This window comes from Ammospiza caudacuta, chromosome 25 (genome assembly GCF_027887145.1).
Source record: "Ammospiza caudacuta isolate bAmmCau1 chromosome 25, bAmmCau1.pri, whole genome shotgun sequence".
NCBI classification, from domain to species: Eukaryota; Metazoa; Chordata; class Aves; order Passeriformes; family Passerellidae; genus Ammospiza; species Ammospiza caudacuta.
This window is the reverse complement of record NC_080617.1, coordinates 6,256,101-6,278,445: the sequence shown is the minus strand read 5'-3', so window position 1 is coordinate 6,278,445 and position 22,345 is coordinate 6,256,101. Positions and strand designations below refer to the sequence as shown.

General features: G+C 51.9%; 2 protein-coding genes across 3 annotated transcripts; one reads left to right on the top strand and one right to left on the bottom strand.

Moving 5' to 3' along the window:
- The first annotated feature begins 4,549 nt into the window (after nucleotides 1-4,549).
- SYNC (syncoilin, intermediate filament protein) lies at nucleotides 4,550-12,734 on the top strand. The gene is made up of 5 exons (XM_058819629.1): nucleotides 4,550-4,629; nucleotides 6,006-6,218; nucleotides 7,701-9,183; nucleotides 10,507-10,631; nucleotides 12,206-12,734. The coding sequence occupies exons 1-5, from the start codon at nucleotides 4,550-4,552 to the stop codon at nucleotides 12,267-12,269; spliced, it is 1,965 nt and encodes a 654-aa protein (XP_058675612.1). The 3' UTR covers nucleotides 12,270-12,734.
- Nucleotides 12,735-13,184: 450 nt separating this feature from the next.
- Nucleotides 13,185-22,307, bottom strand: RBBP4 (RB binding protein 4, chromatin remodeling factor). 2 transcript variants are annotated; one of them, XM_058819967.1, is made up of 12 exons: nucleotides 22,140-22,307; nucleotides 20,863-21,010; nucleotides 20,455-20,600; nucleotides 19,280-19,453; nucleotides 18,173-18,288; nucleotides 17,336-17,496; nucleotides 16,937-17,063; nucleotides 16,765-16,842; nucleotides 15,637-15,713; nucleotides 15,461-15,518; nucleotides 15,256-15,366; nucleotides 13,185-14,177 (listed from the first exon to the last, which is right to left on the bottom strand). In XM_058819967.1, exons 1-12 carry the CDS (start codon nucleotides 22,153-22,155, stop codon nucleotides 14,112-14,114), a joined length of 1,278 nt encoding a protein of 425 aa, XP_058675950.1. In that variant the 5' UTR covers nucleotides 22,156-22,307; the 3' UTR covers nucleotides 13,185-14,111. The 2 variants fall into 2 exon arrangements, with proteins under 2 accessions (XP_058675950.1, XP_058675951.1); XM_058819968.1 differs by having other exon boundaries at nucleotides 20,863-21,007; nucleotides 22,140-22,256.
- Nucleotides 22,308-22,345: the final 38 nt, after the last annotated feature.

Sequence of the window (22,345 nt, the reverse complement as noted above, 5' to 3'; positions counted from 1 at the left end):
ACCCAAACTCAAGGTTGAAATGAGCACTGGAAAGAGCTGGGCACAAATTTCTGTGCCCCTCCATGGTGCCAGGGGTTGATTCCTTTCCAGGATGAAGTCTGACAGTGCCACTGCTCCCTGGGCTTTGCTGACCCACGTCGAGCTGAGCTGCACTGAGGAGATCCTAATCCCCAATTAGGGTGTTTGTGTTGACTTTCTGCTGCTGGCTCCGATTTCCGAGTCATTAACCTCCAAAAAAAAAAAAAAAAACTCAAAAAATCCCATTTTTCATCTTTCCCCTCTTCGCGTGGCAGCAGAAATATTGAAAAAATATTTCTGCACAGAGTAATGGGGCATTGTCCAAATAATCAGAGTGAGAGGGGGGGAGAGGATCGGTTACTCTGCAGGGGGAGCTCCCATCAGAGCAAGGGAAGAACAGGAGGAAGGTGAAGAGGAAGGTGAAGGTGAAGAGGAAGGTGAAGAGGAAGGTTGTCCCAGCCCTAGGAATTCCAGGATTTCATGGAGAGCCTCAGAAAGCTCCAGCAGGGTCCCCAGCTGGGTAATTCATTTCCAGTTGCAGGGCCAGGATGATCACAGGATTTTCCTGGGGACAGCAGCTCCCACCAGTCCCAGGGGAGGCAGAGACTCTGCCACATCCCCAGGTGAACTGGGGACCCCTGGGCAGTGAAACCCAGAATAAAGCAGCCAAAAAATGAGCTGGCAGTGATGGCATCACCCTCGAGCAGCTCCTGCAGCCGGGCTGGGCTCATCCCACCCCTGCCCTGGCGGGGACACGGAGCCCTGGCTGTTCCCTCATTACTCATTAACGCCGGGACAAGGTCCTCCCGCATCCCTGGGAGCCCCGAGCAGGAGCTGCCGGCCCCAAACCCCTCCTGCTCCGCCCTCCTTGCCCCAGGGCATGGAAAAAGCCAGCGCGGAGCCCGGGCCGCGATCGTTGGGGCTGCTGGTGGATCAGCTCGGTTGTAAAAATGGGTTTTAAAAATGTCACAGGCAAAGGGAGGCACTGGTGTCCTTGCTCAGGGGTCGGGCAACGGAATGGGGTGAATAAACAGCAATTAGGGTTTTTCCTTCCCAGATCCGTCGTGGTGACAGGGACAGCTCTGGCACAGCACAGGAGCATCACCCATGGTGGTGACAGGGACAGGCGGCCACAAGAGGCACCTCCCGCTCCTGTGGGAGCATCCTGAACCTTTCTGGGAAGGGAAAAGCCCGGGGGAATGTCAGCATAGCCTGGGTGCCATGTGGGACGCATCAGAGGACCCAGCAGGACCCGGCAGGACCCGGCAGGACCCAGCAGGACCCAGCAGAACCTGGGAGGACCCAGCAGGACCCAAGAGAACCCAGCAGAATCCGGCAGGACCCAGCAGAACCTGGGAGGACCCGGCAGGACCCAGCAGAACCTGGGAGGACCCAGCAGGACCCGGCAGGACCCAGCAGGACCCGGCAGGACCCGGCAGGACCCAGCGGGACCCGGCAGGACCCAGCGGGACCCGGCAGGACCCAGCAGGACCCGGCAGGACCCGGCAGGACCCGGCAGAACCTGGGAGGACCCAGTAGAACCCAGCAGAACCCAGCAGAACCCAGTAGAACCCAGCAGGACCCGGCAGGACCCGGCAGAACCCAGCAGAACCCAGCAGGACCCGGCAGGACCCGGCAGGACCCGACAGGACCCGGCAGGACCCAGTAGAACCCAGCAGGACCCGGCAGGACCCGGCGGGACCCGGCAGGACCCAGATAAGCGGGAGCCGCTGGCGCCGCTGGCACCGGGGCTGCCGTGCAGATCCCAACCAAGGTCCCTGCGGGGCAGACGGCGCCTCCGGGCTCTCCTCTCGTCCCTGCCCCAGCTGGGCACACGCCCACGTTTCACTCCTCCTCCTCTTCCTCCTCCTCCTCCTCCATCCCTGTGAGCAACCTCCCCTCCCTCTCCAGGGTCCAACTCTTACTGGGGAAACTGAGGCACGGGGTGAAACAACCGGGTTGTTCCCGAGGGCACAGCGGCATCCAGCCCCTCAAAGCTGGGTGAATCCCCCCAGGGAGTCACAGGGGACCCCTCACCCGGCCGGACAGGGCAGGGCAGGAGGGGCACCCGGTGCCACCGCCCCCGGGGCCGAACCTTCCCTGGCAGCGCTCCCGGCCCCAGGATGAATCACTCATTCCCTGCGATCGGATTGCGGCTCCCGCACCCGAGGGGCCGGACCTGGCACCCCCCGCGCCCTCGGCAAACAGAGCGAGCCAGGGCACGGCGCTGCCAGAGCCCCGATCCGAAATCCCCTCTACCGGGGGCTGGAATCCCATTGTGTGACACTCCACAGCATTGCCAGCGCTGCCAGAGCCCCGCTCCTAAATCCCATCCACGCTGGAATTCCACTGGGAGCTGGAATCCCATTATGGGACACCCCACGGGGCTGCCAGAGCTGCCAGAGCCCCAATCCTAAACCCCTTCCAGTCTGAAATCCCACCAGGAGCTGGAATCCCATTGTGGGACAGTCCATAGAGCTGCCAGCACTGCCAGAGCCCCGATCCTAAATCCCCTCTACTGGAATCCCACCGGGAGCTGGAAGGGAGCTGGAATCCCACTGTGGGACACCTCACAGCCCTGCCAGAGCCCCGCTCCTAAATCCTCTCTACTGGAATTCCACTGAGAGCTAGAATCCCATTGTGGGACACCCCGTGGATCTGCCGGTGCTGCCAGAGCCCTGATCCTAAATCCTCTCTACTGGAATCCAACCAGGAGCTGGAATCCCATTGTGGGACACTCCACAGCACTGCCAGAGCCCTGCTCCTAAATCCCTTCCACTCTGGAATCTCATCGGGATCTGGAATCCCATTGTGGGACACCTCACAGCACTGCCAGAGCCCTGTTCCTAAATTCCATGCACTGGAAGCTGGAATCCCATTGTGTGATACGCCACAGAGCTGCCAGCTCTGCCAGAGCCCTGCTCCTAAATCCTCTCTACTGGAATCCCACCAGGAGCTGGAATCCCATTGTGGGACACCTCACAGCACTGCCAGCACTGCCAGAGCCCTGTTCCTAAATCCCCTTTACTGGAATCCCATCGGGATCTGGAATCCCATTGTGGGACACCCCTCAGAGCTGCCAGAGCCCCAAAGTCGTGCTGGCCCTTCCAGCCCGTCCCTAAAGATCATGCAAAGATCGGGACAAAATGTTCTTTTTACGAGCATTGATGCATTTCAGAAGCACAGAATGATTCCAATCCCTCCGTTTTATCAAGCACCTGAACCCAGGTGTCTGCATGTCTTGTGAAACTCTTGATTTGGAACATTTCAGTGTTTTTTCAACACTCGTCTCCTACACAATTCCAACAGGAGGATCTGAAATCCAGCAGATTTTCTTTTTCTTCACAGTGACTGTGAAGCTGCCGTGGCAGTGCCAGGCTGGTGCCACCCTGGTGCCACCCTGGTGTCCCTGCCCTCAGGGCAGATCTGCCAAGCATGACGAGAAGGAAAAATCCACCAGGAAGGGAGAGACAGCCCCAGGGCAGCAGAGAGAGGGTGCAGCTGCTCTTTATATCTAAATTTGGGGTTTTAGATAAATATTTGTTGGCGATATGGTGGATAAATGTGGGTTTAGGATGCACAGATTGGGGAGAATGTGGGTGGGCACCATGGGAGGGCAGAGGTGGGAAACCAAGAGGGGTGAGGGCGGTGTTGCTGTTGGAGTGTGACCACGGGCCTGTGCAGAGGGAAATGTCACCTCCTGCACCCCCAAAACAGAGGGAAAAGGGGGGCAGGGATCGGCTGTGGGGCAGAAGAGGAAGCAGAGGCCGTGCTCTGCCATCGCTGGGGTTTGTGGCTTTGTGGGGCGTGGAAAGGACCCCGAGATATCGGGATTGACTCCATGGATGATCAATTCCTGGGCAGTGCAGCCTCACAACTCTCTCCAGTCTCTCCTGCCTTTCCCTCACCTCTGGCAGCGCCGGTTCCACCCCTCCAGCTCTGTTTACCGGGGCAAAGTCCGCGTTGTTCGCGTTGTCTCCCTGCACTGCCCGGCCCTGCCGGGGACACCGGGGACACCGGAGCCGCCTGTTGCCTGGTTATATCCACAAAACATCCCCGTGCCGGGGTTTTGGCCGGGGTATCCTCTTACTGGGAACAGCTGAGCCTCCTCACTCCCCACCCTGCCCTTGGCAGCTCAGCAGTCGGCGCTGTCATTGTCCCCTCCAGGCCCTACAAGGGCTGTTGGACCCAGCCCTGTGCGATCTGCAGGTTTCTCCCCCTGGCACTCGCAGCTTTAGATAGATATTTATACACCCAACTTGTGCGAATTAACAGCATTCCTCTCCGATTGAGTCAAAAATAGAGGCGCTTCATGGAAAAAAAAAAAAAAAAAAAAAAAAGAGGGAGAAAAAGAAGGTGTGTCGCGCTGGAAAAAGGAACGGGATCCAAAAAAAAGAGAGAAAAAAAAAATCCCCACTCAAATCTCCCTTTTCCTTTTAAAGCTCTGTTCCCGAAGGATGGACCAGCGCTGGTATTTTAAACCTGATTTCTGCAGATTTAAATCTGATGTCAGCCCCGTGGCCGGCGAGCCATGGGCAAGGTGGCGGTGCCAGCAGTGGCGGGGTGGCACCGGCGATGTCACACGCTCTGCTGGGCGGCTTTTGGGGCACGGTAAAGCTGAAACTTCCTGAGAACCCAGTGCTGACTTCCTGGGCACGGCAGGAGAGGCAGCGGGCAGAGGTAGGCTCGGGGGGCACCACCAGGACAAATGGTGACCCCAGGGTGAGGCACCCACGCCCACCTGGCAAAATATATCTAAATTTTGGGGTTTAGATAAATATTTGTTGGTGATATGGTGGATAAATGTGGGTTTAGGGTGCACGGAGTGGGGAGAATGTGGATGGGCACCACGGGAGGGAAGAGGTGGGAAACCAAGGGAGTGAGGGCAGAGTTGCTGTTGGACACCCAGGAGTGTGACCACGGCCACCACGGGGCCTTTGCAGAGGGAAATGTCACCTTCTGCACCCCCAAAACAGAGGGAAAAGGGGGGCAGGGATCGGCTGTGGGGCGGAAGAGGAAGCAGAGGCTGTGCTCTGCCATCGCTGGGGTTTGTGGCTTTGTGGGGCGTGGAAAGGACCCCGAGATATCGGGATTGAATCCATGGATGATCAATTCCTGGGCAGTGCAGCCTCACAAATCCCATTCCATCCCCCTGTGGCATTTGGGGGCCCTGAGCTGCATCCTCTGGCACTTCCCTTCCCACTGCAGCCAAACCCCACAGCCGTGGGGGACCCCATGATCCCCATTCCATTATTCCCATCCCATTATCTCCATTCCAGCCAAATCCCACAGCTCCGGGGGACCCCAGTGAGGCACCCTATGATCTCCACCCCATTATCCCCACCCCATTATCCCCATCCCACCCCATTATCCCCATCCCATGATCCCCATCCCATTATCCCCATCCCATCCCATCCCAATCCCATTATCCCCATCCCATGATCTCAATCCCATTATACCCATCCCATGATCCCCATCTCATTATCCCCATCCCATCCCATGATCCCCATCCCATTATCCCCATCCCATCCCACTCCATGATCCCCATCCCATGATCCCCATCCCATTATCCCCATCCCACACCATGATCCCCATCCCATTATCTCCATCCCATCCCACCCCATGATCCCCACCCCATTATTCCCATCCCATTATCCCCATCCCATCCCATCCCATGATCCCCATCCCATTATCTCCATCCCATCCCACCCCATGATCCCCACCCCATTATTCCCATCCCATTATCCCCATCCCATCCCATCCCATCCCATCCCATCCCATCCCATCCCATCCCATGATCCCCATCCCATTATTCCCACCCCACCCTGCCCAGGATCCCGGCGGGACGGGGACCTGCGGATCCACCAGTGACACAGAAATAAGGGGCCATAAACCCAAACTCGCCCATAAATCAGGGCCGTGAACAGCCGGGGCGGGCTGGGGGCTGCGGGCTGGCCTCAGCCCGTCCCTGCGGCTGCTTCTGCCAGGGATGCAGCCAGCCGGGCCTTCCCCGCCCTCCTCCTCCTCCTCCTCCCCGGGGCGGAGGGAGGAAGGCAGCGGCCGCAGCTGGCACTGCAGGCGGTGGCCGGGGGGAAGCGGCTGCTCCGATTTCCAGCGCTGTTTATTAATAACCCCTCTCCGCCCCATGCTAAGCCCATGTGCAGCGCAGAGCCGGCGGCGCTGGGCTCCCGGGGAGGAAGGTAAGAGCCCACCCGGGCTGGGCAGGAAAGGGGCCGGGGTCTTGGCGGGGGTCCCTTAGGTGCGGGATCCTCGGCGAATTGGGCAGGGACGGGATGGGGGGATCGGGGGTTCAGCGTTCATGGATCCTCAGGAATGATCAGGTAATCCCTCTGGGGTTTTGGGGGGCTCTGGGATGAGGGACAGAGCCCCCCAGGCCCGCTGGGCAGGCAGGACACGGCGCCCTCCCCTCCCGTCCTGGCCGTGCCAAGCGGCTCCAAGAACTCCAAGAACAGGGAAAATCGGGGCAGAGGAGCTTCTCCCCCACCTTTGCAGGGGCTGCCCCTTCTCCAGCCGCCCGGCCGCCGAGCCCGAGGCTGCGATGTGTCAGCAGTGCCGAAAACTGCCTTATTAGGAGAGAAACTATCGGGGAAAATCAGATCTTTGCTCAAAGCCGCTGCTCCGAGCGCAGGGCTGCCTGTGAGTGCCAGCCTGCGCTCATTCCTCAGGGAGTGACGAGACATGAGCTCAGCAGCGTGGCCGAGAGGTGAGAGCATCCTCCCACCCATCCCACCGAGCAGGAAAACCTCAGCTCGTCCCCGAGCGCTGTCGGGTCCATCCTACCCCAAAAAACAGCCGGGAGAAGGCACAGGGAGAGGCTTTGGCGGTGGTGACAGCCGCAGGTGCCGTGGTGGGGACAATGCCGCGATCGGATGACTCGGCAAAGCGGCTCCTGCTGCAGGCGCTGCCGGGCTCTGAGTGCGGGGTTTGCTCGGTCTCAGCCATCCCGGAGCCTGAGGGCTCCCAGCAGCGCATTCCCGTGCCGTGAGGTTATGGCACAGCGAGAAAATCCCGGCCAGTTTTCCTCCGGGGAGGGCTCGCACGGGGCAGGTCGGTGCTGCTGGGTGGGCTGGTGCTGACAGGTTGGCACAGGAGGAATTATTGGCTTTGGGGTCTGAGTTTGCATCCCTCACTCGTCCTCCGTGGCACTCAGACACTTCAATAGGGTTTTAACGGGGTTTTCTTTCCTATTGCATTGTGAAAGCAATAATAATAATGCCCAAGATGTGTGTCTGGACGCTGAACAGAGTATTTGCCACTTTGAAATTCATCCAGTCACTGATCAGAAAACTGTGCTCGTATATACTGATAAAGGTTGTGTGTGCCTGAGAACTGCCTGTGCTGCTGTAAAAATTGATAACAACAATGTTATTTTGCCTAGCAGAAACAATTCCAATTTCTGTATTTGTAATTTTGTTAAGATTATCGGGTGTGGTTTTTCATACTTGGCCCCGGTGACATCCCACCGGTTGATTAAAACCAATTACACAACGTATCACAGACTATCACTATTGTCACCAGAGCGTTGTGTGGGTGACACAGGGATGGTCACAGCAGCAGGGCCATGGTGGGACCCACTGGCTCTGGGGTCTCAGAGGATGGGGAGGAAAGGCTGAGGTTGCTCAAATTCATTGTTCTGGTTAAACATCCCCTCTCCTTCGCAGGGACCTGATGGCACAGCCCAAGCCCCCTCCAGAGCTGCAGCTGGATGAAGCCAGAGCATCCCCAGCCCCGCAGGGAGCAGCTGAAGGAGCTGCTCCACACCCAGAACGTGCTCACAGCCCCTTGGATCCAGCAGGGGACGGATCTAAACCCCTGCACGGGGGCAGCCCAGACTCCAGGCCTGTCAGCAGAGATCCCTCCTTGGAGATAAACACAGCGGGAACTCAGCTGGATGAGGGGGCAGACGGGGCTGGGATCCCGCTGGACATGGATGGAGACGGGACAGGAATCCCACTGGACATGGATGGAGATGGGACAGGAATCCAACTGGACATGGATGGAGACGGGGTAGAGGTTCCACTGGACGTGGATGAAGGTGGGACAGGGATCCCACTGGATGAGGACACATCAGGAATTCTGCTAGATGTGGATGAAGGTGGGACAGGAATCCCACTGGATGAGGACACATCAGGAATTCTGCTGGACGTGGATGAAGGCGGGACAGGGATCCCACTGGATGAGGATGAAGGTGGGACAGGGATCCCAGTGGACAAGGATACATCAGGAATTCTGGATGTGGATGAAGGTGGGACAGGGATCCCACTGGCCATGGATGAAGGTGGGACAGGGATCCCACTGGCCATGGACACGGACAGAGCAGGGATCCCAGACGACGCAGATGGGGCAGGAATCCCACTGGCCATGGACACAGAGGGAGCAGGCGGCCCTCTGGACGCCGACGCCCCAGAGCAGCGGTGCCTGAGCCTGGAAGAGCTGGGGAATTACTTCCAGGAGTGCATCGAGGTGGTGGAGCAGCTGGAGCGCGAGCGGGACGGGCTGATCTCGGAGCTGGCGCAGCTGCGCGAGCCGGCGCTGCAGGAGATCCGCCATGCCCACGAGGAGATCCAGGCCGCCTGCAGGCTGCTGGCCAAGGTGGAGCTGGAGAGGGACAACCTGCGCGACGAGATCCGCCAGATCAAGCAGAAGCTCTTCAAGGTGACCAAGGAGTGCGTGGCCTGCCAGTACCAGCTGGAGAGCAGGAGGCACGACCTCTCCCAGCACGCCGCCTACCAGGGCGAGCTGCAGAGCCAGGCGGGGCAGCTCTCGGGGGAGCTGTCCCAGCTCAGGGAGAGCTGCGAGAAGGAGAAGGAGGTTCTGAGGCAGCGCCTGGAGGCTCCTCCGTGCCGCCCGGACAACCTGTACCTGCAGGAGAGCCGCAGGCTGTCGCTGGAGTTTGAGAGTTTTGTGGCCCAGAGCCGGCGGGGGCTGGAGGAGCACTACGAGCCGCAGCTGCTGCGGCTGCTGGAGCGGCGTGAGGCCGGGGCCAAGGCTCTGCAGGAGATGCAGGGGGAGATCCAGGGCATGAAGGAAGCCCTGAGGCCCCTGCAGGGCGAGGTCAGCCGGCTGAGGATGCAGAACCGCAGCCTGGAGGAGCAGATCGTGCTGGTCAAGCAGAAGAGGGATGAGGAGGTCGGGCAGTACCGGGTATGAGAGCCCCAAAGGGCACAGCTCCATCCTGGGAATGTTATTGAGATGAGGATTAGTGGGGTTCCTAGCAGGGATGGGCTTGAAAACTGGTCAAAGAAGCTTAAATTCATGGTGGTGGTTTGTTAGAGGGGGGATTTATTGATACCAACGACAGAAGTTTGGGTTGGATGATTAGGGAGAAAGGGAGTCATAAAGTGAGCATGATAAAAAATCAGGGGCTGGGGTTTAGCTGAGGCATATCATTAAGGAGGGGGGGACATCCCTGGATGCCAAGCATGGCTCCACATTTTGTTTGGAGAGTGGGAGCTGTGCTTGGCATCCAGGGATTTGCTTGTGGGGCCCAGGGAAACGGGGTGGATGAGGATGGGGAGGATGTGGAATATGTCCTGCTAGTTGGAATCAAAGATATCGCACGCCCTGGCATGGGCCAGGTGAAACACAGGCATAAGGCAAACCCAGAGATGTGGTGGGGCTTCACCAGCTTGGAAAATGGGTTTTTCCTGAATATATTCACTTGGTTTGGCCTCTCAGAAATGGCTCCAGGCTTGAGGTGGAAGGGATGGGGGATTTCCTTCCCAAAGCTCAGCGATGCTGCTGAGCACAGGCACCAGACACTTCCCACAGCTCCTCTGAGCCAAGAAAAGCCAGTTTTAAATACAGGTGGCTTTTCTTACAAATCCCCTTCCTGCTGGGGCAGGTTCTGCCCGTCCTGCTGCCAGGAAGGGTCTCACCCATGTCCCCAGAGCCCCAGGCCCCAGGCTGCCTCCTGGGAGGGCCATTTGGCCGGGCCAGGCATCCCTTGGCCTGAGGGACAAGGCAATTCAATATCTCCAAGAGCACATTTGGCAAAGAGGCTCCACAATTAATCTCCCCCCTTTCAACACTCTCAGTTCTCGGCTCGCAGTCGCTGCCTCCTCCCAGCAGTTTCTGGAAGCTGCCCTTGCCCTTCCCTCACAGCTCCTCCCTGCTGGGATGGGGATCAGAGCCACCAGAACCCCCACTATGGGTTTTCAGGGTTTTTTGGATCCCTTTTGCGCCTCCACATTTTCCTTTTCCCAAATTCCTCATTTATCTCCTTCTGACTCACGCGTTTATACAGCGCTGGCAGCGTCTCAAAACACACACCAAGAGGTTCAGGGGACAAAACCAAGCAGGCAGGAGAAGCCTGAGGACAAAGCACGGCCCAGCCCAGCCCAAATCCCCACCTTTGAGCTAAAACAAAGATTTTTTTTGCAGGGTGGTTGGGCAGGGGCAGCCTGGCTGTGCACAGGGAGATCCCTGAGGAGAATTATCAGCTCTGAACTCGTTTTGTCCCTGCAGGAGCAGGTGGAGGAGCTGGAGGACAGGCTGAAGGAGCTCAAGAACGGGGTCCAGCTCCAGCAACGCAAGAACCAGGAGCTGGAGGAGCTCAGGACCAGCCTCCATCGGGAGCTCTCCATCTACAAGTGAGCTTGGGGGTCGTCCCTGCGGGGCAGAGGGGCTGGGAGGAGGAGAGGGATCCACAGTGGGGTCACAGGGCTGGAGAGGAGCTCACAGTGGGGTCACAGGGCTGGGAGAAGGGAAGGGATGGTGGGGAGGAGCCCACAGTGGGGTCACAGGGATGGAGAGGAGCTCACAGTGGGGTCACAGGGCTGGGAAGAGGGAAGGGATGGTGGGGAGGAGCCCACAGCGGGGGTCACAAGGATGGGAACAGGAGAAGGATGGTGGGGAGGAACTACAATGGGGTCACACAGCTGGGAAGAGGAGAGAGATGGTGGAGAGGAGCCCACAGTGGGGTCACAGGGCTGGGAGAAGGGAAGGGATGGTGGGGAGGAGCCCACAGTGGGGTCACAGGGATGGAGAGGAGCTCACAGTGGAGTTACAGGGATGGGAGGAGGAAAGGGAAGGTGGAGAGGAGCCCACAATGGGGCCACAGTGATGGGAACAGGAGAAGGATGTTGGGGAGGAACCTACAGTGGGGTCACAGGGCTGGGAGAAGGGAAGGGATGGTGGGGAGGAGCCCACAGTGGGGGTCACAGGGATGGGAACAGGAGAAGGAAGGTGGAGAGGAGCCCACAGTGGGGTCACAGGGATGGGAGGATAAGAAGGATGGTGAGGAGAAGCCCACAGTGGGGTCACACAGCTCAGGGCTCCTGCTCCTGGTCCCCAGCAGCAATTCCAGCTCCTTTGCACGGCAGCACAGAGGGATTTGCTGGGAACTCCCACAGAGGAGTGGAGTGGCTTCCCAAGGAGCAGGTGTGGCAGTTTAAGTGGTGGTTTCCTCAGGAAGGTGTGGACAGGAGCTGAGGTTTGGCTTTGGGAAGCTGGGCTGGGGATGCTGGAGATGTTCTGTCCTGGTTTCACTCAATGAGTGATGTGCAATGTGAATTTCTGAAGCTCCAGAAGATGTCCATGGGTTTGTGGATTGTTTTGCTCACCCAGTTTGGAGCTGCTGTGTTATTCCAGCCTCAGCTGGACACACTCTTAACCATTTTCTGCAGCCTCACTGCTCCTTCAGCATTCCTTTTCCCCTTCTCCACCCAGGATATTCCCAAAAACCCCAAGGGTTTTTTAGGTTTTTTTATCCAAGCACAGGGATGAGCTCTCAGCCTGCAAACTCCGTTTAGGATTCAGCCCAGATCCCAACACCACCCTGTCCTTACAGCCTGGCTTTTCTAAATCACAGCCCAACATTTAATCCCAAATCTGTATTTGTGGAGTCTCTTAAACTCCTGGAATTTACAAATTGCCACCCCTGGAAGTGATGACACCTTTAAATGGGGTTTCAATTTGCTCTGGGGAGCTCAGAGTTAAGTGCAGCTCTGAGCTGCCTTTTCCATGAGCTCCCCCAAAAATGACATTTCCTTCTGTTAAATCCTGCTTGCCAAGGACACTCCAGACCATGGACTGAGCCCCTTGAAGTGTTTCCCAATTCCTTTTTCTTCCATATTATGAAAATAACTTTTTTCTCCCCTCTTGTTTCCAGCCAAAGCATTGATGTAAATATTCCACAGCCTGAATTTCCTTTCTGCCCTCACAGGAGCTGCTTAGAAATCTACGGGCACCTCTGCAAATCGGAGGAAAAAGCAGAGCAGGACTCTTAGAACCACAGAATTTTCCTCTTTGTAGCAAAAACCAATGGACAGAGGATGCAAGGGATTCTCCTCGTGCTGCTTTACCCTGCCTGATGTGCAGCAGCTGCCTGGAGTTGGAATTCCAATATTTGAATTTCCAATTTGAAGTTGAATTTCCAATCTTTTCCCTGGGTATTTCCCCAGGTGCTGCTGCTGCTGCTCTTTGCTTTTCCCCAGAGGAGCAGAACAAAAAAAATCTTTGTACTGAACAAAGGATATGGATGAGGAATAACTGATTGATGTTTTGCTGTGTTTGGGAAAATGTTGTCTTGTTCAAGTTCTGGAAGCTGGTGTTAGGAGGGGTTTGACTTTTAAAGTTTACATGCAAGAGAAGCTTTCTCCTTTGAAGAGGATTTTCTTTTGTATTTCAAGTTTCTGCTGTACTGGGACATGCTCCACAGAAATGAGGTGGTGGGGAAGAGGTTTCCACTTTATATCGAGTCTCACACTGAAAATAAAAGGTCAGAGTTTAAGGAGCCTTTTTGTGTCTCAAAAACCCAAATTTATCAAACTGAGGTGTTTGTGTTAAAGCTGTGCTGCAGGATAACAAAAAACACTTTGTGGAAAGGGCTAAAGGCAGAGAAAGCAGCAGGGCTTGAGGGGAAGAACAATTTGAGTGCTCATTAATTTATTTCACAAAGCAGCAAAAATTAGAGGAGAAAAATCCAATTTAATGTCTTAAAAATTAAAATATATCCCTCCCATCACCCAACCTCATGGACACACATAGGCAGAGACCACCCTGAAAACACCCTCAGCAAAGCAGTAAATGCAGAAAAAAACACAAAACTCCTCCAACTCGGCAGCATTTATGTAGAAAAACTTTATTCCAACTGAAGAACACTCAATTAGTCACAAGGAGATGGAGAGAACAGGCTGCTGGTGGAAGACGTGCAGGACCTTGTGGGCAAGGACTAAACTCCTAAAAAAAGCTGAGTTTCTCCACATTTCACTTGTTTTCCACCAGCTGCCAAGGCTGCTGAGGGCACTGGGGTCACCCTTGGTACAGACAAACACCTTTTACGACTTGAGGGCTCCCCCAAGTTTCAGGAAACCATTTCACAGAAAGGAAAGAAACATTATGTGAAAAACACAGCTCAAGAAACACACAACAGAGCAAAAAACATGGCAGGTGAGAGAGGCTCTGCAGGAATAGCTAAAACCAAATTGCTGGCACCCAGCAGGAGGGAGGAAAGGGAAAAAGGAAGGAATGAAAAACCCAGAACTGCCAGGAGAGACAAAAAAAAAAAAAAGAAAAATTTCAGTTCAAGTCAGAACTTGCAAGTCTTGTATCTGCAAAGGCAGAAAAAGCCACAAAGAACAGATAACTAAAGGAATTCCAAGGTTTCTGAGTTGTTCTGAGGAGGACAAGACCTTCCACACCATTTCTGAGCTGTCAGGGGATTAACACTTGAATCATCTCTGTTGGCTCAAGCCCACTCGGGCAGCTCTGCCAATTTAACTTTTGTTTAAATTAGGCAAAAGCCTGTGGCTGCAGCAAGCAAAAGAGAGGAAAAAAAACTAATCCCAAGCATGAAGGCAGCTAAAAAGGGACAGCCAGACCAATAAAGGAGGCAGCTGTAGGAATTTTGGAGCCACAGCAGTGACCTGCCTGAGGGGGCTGAGCATTTTTATTTTTCTTTTTTTTGGGTGGTGGGTTCTCAGTGTGTGGGTGGAAAAGGCTGTGAGGGGATCTACAGGAGCATGGCTGAACACAAAATCAACCTGTGTGTCTCAAAACCAGTGTTAAGTCAATCTGAGGGCTGAGAGGGAAGAGAAGGAGAAAGACTAAAACCAGGGGGAAGTTGCCATTTAGGATCCTTGACCTTCTGGATCCACGCTTCCTTCAGGATCTTCATCGTTGTAGATGTTCTCTGCCTGCAGGACAGGGATGGAGACACTCAGGGAGCAATTCCCAACCCTCTGCAAAGGATTCCACCCCCAAAAAGTTCTGGTTATTTTTTAAATTTGCAGGTATGGATCACTCATCCCTGATTTACATTAAAACAGCAACACAAAGAACTTTATCCATAAATCCAGGAGTGAAAAAAATATCCTGTAAAAAGGGATCTGCTAAAGGAGAGTCCATGCAAAACTCACAAATGAGTTTCAATTTACAGGTATGGATCACTCATCCCTGATTTACAAACAACCTTATCTATAAATCTAGGAGTGAAAAAATATCCTGTAAAAAGGGATCTGCTAAAGGAGAGTCCATGCAAGAATCACAACTGAGTTTCCATTTGCAGATATGGATCATCCATCCCTGATTTACAAACAACCTTATCTATAAATCTGGGAGTGAAAAAATATCCTGTAAAAAGGGATCTGCTAAAGGAGAGTCCATGCAAAACTCACAAATGAGTTTCAATTTGTAGATATGGATCACTCATCCCTGATTTACATTAAAACAGCAACACAAACTTTATCCATAAATCCAGGTGTGAAAAAATGCCCTGTAAAAAGGGATCTGCTAAAGGAGAGTCCATGCAAAACTCACAAATGAGTTTCAAGTATTTGTTTTACTCAGCAGCACTTTCTAGAAGAATTACACAGAAAGTTGCCAAGAATAAAATTTAGAGATAAACAAAAAAAAATAGGAAAATGGTCTTGTCAAAGGTCAAGATTGTTTTCCAAAACCTTCAACAGGCCAGCAAACTGTTCCTGTTCACCAGCACCCTTTTCATCTTTGGAGAATGAAATCTCAAATATTCCTTAAGACAGTAATACAGAAACCTCAATTTCATCCTTGGTTCTCACACAGAGAAGGGAAAAATTTCCTTCTGCACCAGCACTTCCTTATTTTTAACACAAAACATCTCCTGAGTATTTGGAAACCATTTCTCTGACCAAATCTAAAGGGGATTCCACTGCTACAAACTGGGGAATTCTGAGGTCTGTAAAGAAAAGCAGGAATGCTGAAATCCAGGAATTTCAACCCACCCAAAGAACTCACCATTTGCCAGACTTGCATGATATTATCTTCTGATACAGAACAAATGACCCAGGGCTCATTGGGATTCCAGGAGAAATCTGAGATCTTTGCAGTGTGACCACCATGGATAAACTGGGATTGGGGAAACGAAAAGGGGAATGGTTTGAAATTTGCACTGCAGGGTGAGTAATAAGTGAAATTAATTAATGAGAGTGAAAAGGCTCACCAAGAGCTCTGGGGGACCATCCTCAGCATCCTCAGGGGATTGCTCCTCTCCAATTTTACTGCAAAAAAAAAAAAAGAGAGGAAACAAAGGAAAAGGTGAGGGTTGGGGGTTTTTAAATTTGTTTTTTGAGGTGTGATGGAATTAATCAGTAATATTTTGAGGAATTTGGGATTTACCTCAAATCCCAAACATTTAGCCTGCGGTCTGTGCCACTGGAGGCCAGGATGGTTTCATTATGGGGAGACCACTGAACCTGCAGACAGGGATAAATTTAAGTTTTTTAATTTATTACATTTAATAATATATTTATTAAATTTAAAAGTAAGTTTTATAAAGCTGTAACATAACACCTCATTTTGTGCCCTGAAAGCTTTACAGGAACTCAATTTGATAGCAACACAAATAGTGTAAATAACATTCATCACAGGAAGAATTGGGAATATTCACACACAAAAAAAGCCATTTCACCACAAAGTGCCACCTGGAACTTGTCCTCCACCAAAACCCACGTGGTTCCCAGTGCAAACAGCTCCCAAGGGTATTGGCTGCTCCTTATCTCAATCAGGATTGCACAAATAGAAGCCACAGACTCCTCCAGCAGCAGGCACAGCTCTCACATGAAAAGAAATCACTGTAATTAAGCTTAACTGCCCAAAAGCTCCCATTTACTGCTTCTGCTGGAGATAAAGCTCTCCAGAACACACCACTCCTAATAGGATCACAGGATTAGGCAGGAACACAGAATTCTGCCCACTAATGTGGCATTTCAGGATTCTGTGATTTTATTTAGACATAACACAGTCTGAACTGATAATCCCTCCAGCAAAAAAAAAAAAAAAAAACCAAAAAACCTTCTACATATTTTTCCTGTGATTAAGGCACGAGTTGGAGATGGAAATATTGAATCTGCTAAGCAGGTGCTGCCCATGGAGTGAACATTCTCTATTTCCAGCAGCAATTCTCTTTTGTCAGAGGGTGTTAGAGCTTCCTGCAGGTCCAGGCTGAGGAGATGCAAACACTGCAGCCATTTCCCTGGGCCTCCTGCTTCAACCTGCTGCCATGAATTATTGAATGGACTCTGCACTGCTCCCATTTCATCCTCCTGCTGTGGTGAAAGCTCCACAGCATTTCCCTGATCCCTTTCTGGACTCTGGGAGCTCTGCAGGTCCACAATAACAACACCCAGAAAAAAATAAAATATTAGTTTTTAAATGTAAAAATATTGTGGAAGAACTACTTTCCTTTTCCAGGCTGCTGAGTAGAACTGGGTCTGTGAGGATAAAAAATAAATGCTTTTTTTATACCTGAAATATTTCATCTTTATGTGATTCAAAGGAGTGCAGCTTCAGTTTTAGGTTCCTCAAGTCCCATAGAGCAACAGTCTAAGGAAAAAAACATAAAAATATTTTGTTGAAGTCACCAACGTGGATTTCCACCCCAGAAAGTGAGCAAGGATGCTGCAAGATGCAGAAATACCTTATCAGCTGATCCTGTGGCCAGGATAAACTCACTGTAGGGGTTGAAGGAGAGGCAGTTCACCTCAGCTGTGTGAGCATCCACGGAATGGCTGGGCTTGGAGGTGTTGTTTGACCTGGTGTCCCAGCTGGGAGGGCAAAACATGGAATTAACAAAGGTTTGTGCCTCATTTCACTGATTATGGAATCGTCTGTACCTCATTTCATTGATTATGGGGGCACTGGGGTCACCCTTGGTACAAACAAACACTTTTTGTGACTTGAGGGCTCCCCCAGGTTTCAAAAAATTTCACAGAAAGGAAAGAAACGTGATGTGAAAACACAGCTCAAGAAACACACAACAGAGCAAAAAACAGAGGTGAGGGGCAGAAAGAACTTGTGAAGGGCTTCCCCCACTTACATCATGAGCTTCTGGTCATCAGCAACAGATCCAAAGAGGGATTCATGGAGCAGGTGCCAGGACACATCTTCCACCACCGCTGTGTGTCCCGTGAAGATGGTCTTGGCATCCACCACTTTGCCTTCTTTGGGAACAGCACTGATATCCCACAAGCAAATGGTCTTTAAAACAACAAAAACGTAAAAATGTACATCTTCAGATTCTCTTTCCCTCCTGCCCTTCAAACCCAGGATGCATCCCACAAACAAATGGTCTTTAAAACAAAAAAAACGTAAAAATTTACAATTTTAGACTCTCTTCTACCTCAAACCCAGGGAGCATCCCACAAGCAAATGGTCTTTAAAACAACAACAATGTAAAAAATTTACACCTTCAGATTCTCTTTCCCTCCTGCCCTTCAAACCCAGGATGCATCCCACAAACAAATGGTCTTTAAAACAACACAAGTGTAAAAATTTACAATTTTAGACTCTCTTCCCCCTCAAACCCAGGATGTATCCCACAAACAAATGGTCTTTAAAACCACAAAAATGTGAAAATTTACATCTTTAGACTCTCTTTCCTTCCTCCTCCTCAAACCCAGGATGTATCCCACAAGAAAATGAACAAAAATATTAAGAATTACATCTTTGGACCCTCTTCCCCTCAAACCCAGGATGTATCTCACAAGAAAATGAACAAAAATATTAAGAATTACATCTTTGGACCCTCTTCCCCTCAAACCCAGGATGTATCCCACATGAAAAAAATATTAAAAATTACATCTTTAGACCCTCTTCCCCTCAAACCCAGGGTGTTTTTGCCCTTCCCAGGGCACAGCTCTGCCCTGGCACTCACGTGGTCATCAGAAGCACTGAGCAGGTGCCCGCTGAGGTTGGGGTTCCAGGACAGCCCGTACCCCTCCTTCTGGTGCCCACGCAGCCGCAGGTCGGGGTTGCACTCCCCAGAAGGATCTGGAAAACAAAGCAGGGTGAGGATTCCAGGGCCTGGAATCATCCTGGAATACCTGGCATTAAGTTTGTTAAATTTACTTTAACCCTCCATGATTTGGTCTGAGTTGCAGCTGCAGCTCAGCTGTTACTGCTCAAAAAACTCAGAAATACAAGGTGAGGTATTTTTCTTCCTCCCATCATCTCCAGAGGTGACAAAAACAGTGGAAGTGCAGGAAAAGGTTTCCTTTCCCAAGGATGCATTTGGATTTACCTGCTTAAACTTAATACAAAACAACCTCTTGAATAAACACCCACACATCCCTAAAATCCCAAATAAGGGGCAATCCACACCATTTTTAACTCTTTTTTGAGTGCCCACACAGACACAGGTCAGGGCTGCAGTCCCCAGAAGGATTTGAAACAAGGGAGGATGAGGATTTCAGGGCCTGGAATCATCCTGGAATACCTGGCATTAAGTTTGTTAAATTTACTTTAACCCTCCATGATTTGGTCTGAGTTCCAGCTGCAGCTCAGCTGTTAATGCTCAAAAAAATCAGAAATACAAGGTGGGATATTTTTCTTCCTCCCATCTTTCTAAAGTGAGGGAGGCACTTCTGATCCTTCTAAAGTGAGGAAGGCACTTCTGATTCTCCACACAAGCAGCAAAAGGAGTTATTTTAATCAATCTTGATGAGGTCATAGGTAAAGGACTGTTAATATATTTAAAGGATATCAAGGGAACAGCTCAGCTGCCCACCAAAGCAATCATAGTTTCCAAAAATTCATCTTCTACCACCTGAAACACCTCACAGTGAGGTGATAAAAACAGTGGAAGTGCAGGAAAAATTTCCTTTCCCAAGGATTCATTTGGATCCTCTTTAAACCTCATACAAAATAACCACTTGAATAAACACCCACACATCCCCAAAATCCCAAATAAAGTGCAACCCACACCATTTTTAACTCTTTTTTTGCCCTTTGGGGGATGAGCTGCTGCTCTGTGAGCACAGACCTGGCTTGGAGGGGTGTTTGGTGTAATCAAAGACCAGGACATCACTGGAGGGAGTCTTGGTGGCAATGATGCAGGGGTTCTGGGGCATGTAACGGGCTCTGTTCACCTCTCCCTCGTGGTTGATCTTGATCTCAATCTCAATTTTTCCACTTACTGAGCCAAAGCCTCCAAACTCTAGGAAAAAACAGAGTTGGGAATAATAAAAGTCAGATTCAGAACAAGGCACAAAGAGTTGGTTCAAGGTTTGCTACCAAGCTCTCAGAATAGACAAAGCTGTGGTAAAAACAAATTGCAATTTTAGGACTGTGATATAATTTGTTACAGCTCCCTTGTCTTTATATATAAAATAACTTAATAATTCATAAGCCTGCAAAATTTGGGTAAAAAGAATGGACATTTGGATTATCTGGACATATTGATTATTTTAGAATTAATTTAAAATATTTTTGAGAAATACTGATATAAAATATAAACATAGATTTGTTAGACAACTCTGTGTGCATAAACAACTTTAAGAAGCCCAAAGATCAAAATACTCATTGCACAATCCAACCTTGCTGTAAAAAGCAGAGCAAACATTGGATCATGAAGGACTTTCACCAGGTGGAAACACTGATTCAGCCAAGCAAACAGGAGAAATGTCTGACTTGGGGCAGCCACAAAGATTACAAAGCATCAAATTCAAGTCTGATACATGGAATAAAACAGAATTAAAACATAATTTCACCCCAGGAGGGCTGGACAGCAATCAGGCAGCAAAATTCACAGACAAATTAAGAATGTTTGCAATGTTACACCCCTCTGAAATAAAAGTGTTCTTTTACATGAGTTTGTGTAAAAATGTTTTACATGACTTTATATAATGCAAATGGGGTAATAAAAATACCAATTAAAAGCACTGTGTGGGATTCAAGGTCAGCTCCTGAGAAACAGGGAAGGGAGAGGTTTTTCCACACAGAAATATTTTTGCAATTAACTCTCTGTTTTCATCATTAGAAATATTAGATTACACATTCAAGAAACAGAGAATTTGTCTACTAAGGAGCTACCACTTAGAAATAAAATTTTTTAGAAGTAAAATCTGAACTTTGCTGCCTGAACTTTAGGAAAAGACAAATTTTCTACTGAGAAAAGAAGGGGAGGATGGTTCAAATCCCCTTTTTTTGGGCTCTCACCTCCTTTCTCACTGTCATAGTGGGAAGCATCAAACTGGGCATCGTCGTTGGGCAGCTGCACACTGGCAATCACCAGGTGGTTCTGCTCATCTGAGGTGTGGGTGCCCAGCACCAGCCTGTGGATGCTGAAATCTTTGCCTTCAGGTCTGCAGGGGAAGAGAAACAGAACAGGGATCACAAAATGTCCTCCCTGTGAGGATGGGGAGGTGCTGGCACAGAAGTTGTGGCTGTCACATCACTGAAGTGTCCAAGACAAAGCTTGGAGCAACCTGGGACAGTGAAAAGTGTCCCTGGGTGAGTTTTAAAGTCCCTTCCCACCCACACCAGTTTGGGGTTCTGTGATCTCACCCTAACAGTCAGCCCAATGCTGGGTTTGCTGTTTCTTCTGCTTTCAGGGGGTCCCTTTACCTTGTGACATCAGGAAGCCACTGAGCAGTCAGGCTGGGCCACTCCAGGGCGTGGGTCATCACCAGGTCATAGAGGAAAGGAGTGTTCTTCTTCCATATCTTGTACTCCTCGTTGATCACACGCTCCTCCACGGCGTCATCAAAGGCTGCTGAAGTGGTTTTTTAATAAATACATACAATTAATTATTTATAAATGGATTTATGAATCCCACTGTGGGCAGAGTCAAGTAAATCAATCACACCCTGGTTTGCTATTTGCTCTATTGGAGTAGTTACTAAATGGTTAAAAATCCCCTGTTGCACGTGCTAATCCTTTTCCTGCATATATGGCGAGCAATTAATATTAATTATGTTAAATTTCATGCCTGGAAGTGTCCCAGGACAGGCTGGACAGGGCTTGGAGAGCCTGGGATGGTGGAAGGTGTTCCTGCCATGGCAGGGCTGGGATGAGTTTAAGGTTCCTTCCAACCCAACCCATTCTGGGATGATTTTGATGATGATGTTGGAGCAGCACAATAAAATTCTGAGACTCAGAGCATAGAGAGACAAACCCCAGTGTTTAAACACAGCAGATCCAACAACTGCTGTTAACAGACCGGTCTGGGTGCAGCCTTGAACTACTTATTCCCAAAATCCAGTTTCCCAAGGCTCTTTCTGCTGCCTCGTCGCTCTCCAACACTTTCTCAGCCCATCTGTCACCAGCCTCCGGTGCAGAGAAGGCGACGGGCAGAGCTGGGGGAGCTCACAGGCAGAACGGGGACACCTATGGAAATGGGGACACCCCCATGGAAACGGGGGACACTTCTATGGAATGGGGGGACACCTCTATGGAAACGGGGACACTCCTAAGGAACAGGGGGCACCCCCATGGAACGGGGGGGATATCTCCATGGAAACGGAGCTACCCCACGGGAGGGGAGCGGAGCGGAGCTCACCCATGGAACGGAGGCGCACCGCCCGAACCGGGGCACCCTCAGGGCCGGTGCCGCCTCTTTGTCCGCCCGCTCCCCCCGCAGGGCACGGCCCGGCTCTCCCGGCCTCACAAAGCCCTCCTAGGGGCACAGGGCTGGGCAGAAGCTCCCGGTCCGGGCCGCTCTCCCCGCTCGGTGCGGCGGGCGCGGGGAGGCAGCGGCGGCCATGACCGAGGGGGGCCCCTCAGGCCCCGCCCCCGCGCGCCCCCTGGCGGCGCCGCCCCGCTCCCCTCACGCCGCACCGACCGCGGGGGGGGGCACCGCGCGCCTCACGGCGAAGGCCGCGCCGCCCGTACGGAGCCTTTACCTTCCTTGTCCGCCATGGCGGGGCCGCGGGGCGCTCGGCGGGGCGGGCTGGGCTCGGCGGGCGGGCGGTTCCGGCGCTCCCTGCTCCGACCCCTCCGGCCGCGGCTCCGTCTATTGTTTCCTGCCCCCGCTGCGTGCGGCTCCCGGCGCCGCGCACCCCTTCGCGCGCCAACGCCGCCCAATCGGCGCCCGCCGCCGGGAGGCGCC